This window comes from Plectropomus leopardus, unplaced genomic scaffold (genome assembly GCF_008729295.1).
Source record: "Plectropomus leopardus isolate mb unplaced genomic scaffold, YSFRI_Pleo_2.0 unplaced_scaffold4187, whole genome shotgun sequence".
NCBI lineage: Eukaryota > Metazoa > Chordata > Actinopteri > Perciformes > Serranidae > Plectropomus > Plectropomus leopardus.
The window spans coordinates 1-3,614 of NW_024645867.1; the positions used below are offsets into that span (position 1 = coordinate 1).

Below are 3,614 nucleotides of genomic sequence, written 5' to 3' on the forward strand. Positions count from 1 at the left end.
GGCAGTTTGTTTTTAGCTCTTTGATCTGATCTGAACTGATCAGATCAATTATCAGATTAATATTAGAGATGTTTCCTACACTTTAAAATACTATGCTATACCTTATACCAGACAAACAGCACCACCTGACTCACCTCATGATCCTTCAGGTGACGACGTTCCATCTTCTGGTTGCATTTGGAGCATCTCACCTGCAAACATACAGAGCTGTAAACCGACAACATGCCGTCATGTGTGTACCTGTGTGTGTGCCTGTGTGTGTACCTCTTGTGTGTACCTGTGTGTGTACCTGTGTGTGTACCTCTTGTGTGTACCTGTGTGTGTGCCTGTGTGTGCCTGTGTGTGTGCCTGTGTGTGTACCTGTGTGTGCTCCGTCTCCCTGTGTGTGTGTGCCTGTGTGTGTGTGTACCTGTGTGTGCTCTGTCTCCCTGTGTGTGTGTGCGCCTGTGTGTGTGTGTGTACCTGTGTGTGTACCTGTGTGTGTGCCTGTGTGTGTACCTGTGTGTGTGTCCCGACTGCGGAGAATCAGTTAACAGAGAAGAACTGAACCAACACAGGGAGACAGAGCACACATGTACCTGTGTGTGTACCTGTGTGTGTGCCTGTGTGTGTACCTGTGTGTGTGTGTGTGTGTGTGTGTGTGTGTGTGTGTGTGTGTGTGTGTGTGTGTACCTGTGTGTGTACCTGTGTGTGTGCCTGTGTGTGTGTACCTGTGTGTGCTCTGTCTCCCTGTGTGTGTGCCTGTGTGTGTGTGCACCTGTGTGTGTGCCTGTGTGTATGCCTGTGTGTGTACCTGTGTGTGTGCCTGTGTGTGTGCCTGTGTGTACCTGTGTGTGTGCCTGTGTGTACCTGTGTGTGTGCCTGTGTGTGTGTACCTGTGTGTGCTCTGTCTCCCTGTGTGTGTGTGCCTGCCTGTGTGTGTGTCCCTGTGTGTGTGTGCCTGTGTGTGTGTGTGTGTGTGTGTACCTGTGTGTGTACCTGTGTGTGTACCTGTGTGTGTGCCTGTGTGTGTACCTGTGTGTGTACCTGTGTGTGTACCTGTGTGTGTACCTGTGTGTGTGCCTGTGTGTGTACCTGTGTGTGCTCCGTCTCCCTGTGTTGGTTCAGTTCTTCTCTGTTAACTGATTCTCCGCAGTCGGGACAGAGACACAAGAAGCGCTTGCAGTGCGTCTCATGCAGAGCGAAGTTGACCTCTGATACTTCTTTGTGGCTTAAAGAGAAAAGAGAGAAAAGGCCAAAATCTGTATTTTCTGTATTTTCACATTTACAGAAATGTTGGCTGATTTGTGATAACCTTATCATTATCTTTATAAAAAATATATACAATAAAATTAATAATTTGAATCACAGTGCAAATATAAATGTAGTTTAACAACCAGCAAGCTACAAAAAGTAAAACTATTAGTTTAATTACATGTAGTTCACTGCTCCCCAACAGTGTCGATTTGACTGGTGATGTTATTGATTTTACGAGGAAGCAGTTGGCACCAGAACCACATTCGAGGTTTTACTGTGTAGTATTTAATGGCATCTAGCAGTAAGGTTACAGAACCGAAACTTCTCCTGATTGCAAGGATTTTGGAGAACTACTGTGACTGAATACAAATGGGCCTCTTTAGAGCCAGTGTTTGGTTTGTCCTTTCTGGGTTATACAGAATTAGAAACGACATGCCGGACAACCTGGAAGAGGACCCGCTCATTATGTAAATATAAAGGGTTAGGGGTCGACTAATATTGGTTTTTCAGGGCTGATACAGATACTGATTATTAGTAATGAATGATACCAATAACTGATATCTGGAGCCAATATGCATTTACAAAAAACTTGAGAATCTTTCTGTCAATATTTAGAATTTGGAATACAACAAACTCCAACACAAAACTTTGTTATAATGCCTTCAGCAAATATTTAATCAAAATTCAACATCGTATACAGCAAGCTCCCAGCAACTTTAGAAAATTTTTTAAAAAGGCATATGAAAATTGAAGGAAAAAAAAGAATAAATAAAAATAACCTCCTGAGGTTTAACAGAGCACTTTCTTTTCACTTTCTAATTCATACATTTCAGTGGCAATCATTAAATTAAAATGCTGATACAGTTAATCAGCAAAATGCCAAATTTCGGCCACCCACACCGATAATCTATCAATCCCCCCTTGCTCTAAGGTAATTAAAACACAACAATTTATATTTTCAGGTGATTCTGAACTAATGAAAACATGGTTATAAATATTGTAATCCATTTTGGCCAATAGATGCCCGAAAATCTTGCTGTTTGCTTTTTTGCATTAGCGACAGTAGGCCAGTTCTCCTCCACACTTACGTAACTCGGGCGAAGTTTCAGTTCTGAAACCTCACCACTAGATGGCACTAAATCCTACACACTGGACCTTTAAAACATATCCACAACATGAATGTAGACAACAGCCTTTTAATGCATTTTTATCTTGAACATAAAAGTGGACTGTTTATGTGGGCATGTTATGTTTCCAACGTGGTTCCAAAATTTAAGTTCAACCTAAATATAGAAAGTGAAAGGACTTTATCCTCTTAGCCTTACCTCCAAGTCAGTGAGTCTTATATATTTTCTTATTAAGGCGCTTATGAAAAACTCCATAAAAACACTCTTTACAAGTTCACAGTGCCATCATGTAAACAGGCTACAGTTTATGTTAGGATTTCCTCACTTACATCTTACAAATATGGGTTAAAGTCTATCGTTATCCCACTGCTGGCTGCTTTGTCAGGTGTTTGTTAGAATAAAGCCACTTTAATACACTTTTACATTATTCAATGTACAGTTACATTATTCGGCACTTTAACTGCAACCACTGTGTACATCGTCCATACCGGTTCACGCCCTACATACAGTATATTTGTTTTCCAACGATCAAAACAACATAAAAAACAGACTTTTGAATGCAACTTGCTGAGAAAACTACACAAACCAAACTCACCACTGGCCGCAGGTCCGAGTTTCCTCCTTGGTTTCCATCGACAGAAACAAACGATCGAGTTAAAGATTAACTTTCTGACTTGATGCTTTCCGTCTCAATTCAGCAAAACCGAAAGTGAAATAATCCTGCTCCGCCACATGTTGTTAATTTGCGCATGTGCCACAGTGTGGCGCCAAAAGTCCAATAATACTGCTGCGGATGCGTTACTAAAAGCTTGATTTTGACCTTTGACATTAGCACCCTATATTTGCAGATATGGTTGTGCTCTTTAGTCAAAATCACAGAGTGTGTATAAATACATCCCAGTATTCTAGATGAAGTCTCAAAATATTTAAGATACAATGGCATGGGGGGAGCTTGATTCAGCAGTTAACCCTTTGACACCTGAGAAAACTGGCTTGGTGTCTTATAGGTAAATAGGTAAAAGGCAATTAGCAATTTAAGAAGAAATTACAAAAAAAACAGCAAAAAAAAAAAAAAAAAAGGTAAAAGTACAGGAAAATTATATATAATAAAACCAAAGAAAAAAAATCTGAAAGAAAAAGAAAGCTTTCCCCAAAAGTGCTTAAAAAATAACAATAATTCTGTAAAAATAATTTTCAGTATATTATTATGCTCATTATAAATATGATTGTTTTTTTGTTTAGTTTTTTTTT

General features: G+C 39.9%; 1 protein-coding gene across 1 annotated transcript; it reads right to left on the reverse strand.

Annotated features, from left to right (window-relative positions):
- Nucleotides 1-134: 134 nt before the first annotated feature.
- Nucleotides 135-3,047, reverse strand: LOC121939141 (XIAP-associated factor 1-like; the record flags this gene model as incomplete). Its single annotated transcript, XM_042482254.1, has 3 exons — nt 2,959-3,047; nt 1,075-1,210; nt 135-191 (listed from the first exon to the last, which is right to left on the reverse strand). Coding segments are annotated over exons 1-3 (231 nt in total), but the record flags the coding sequence as incomplete, so codon positions are not given.
- Between the last annotated feature and the right edge of the window lie 567 nt (nt 3,048-3,614).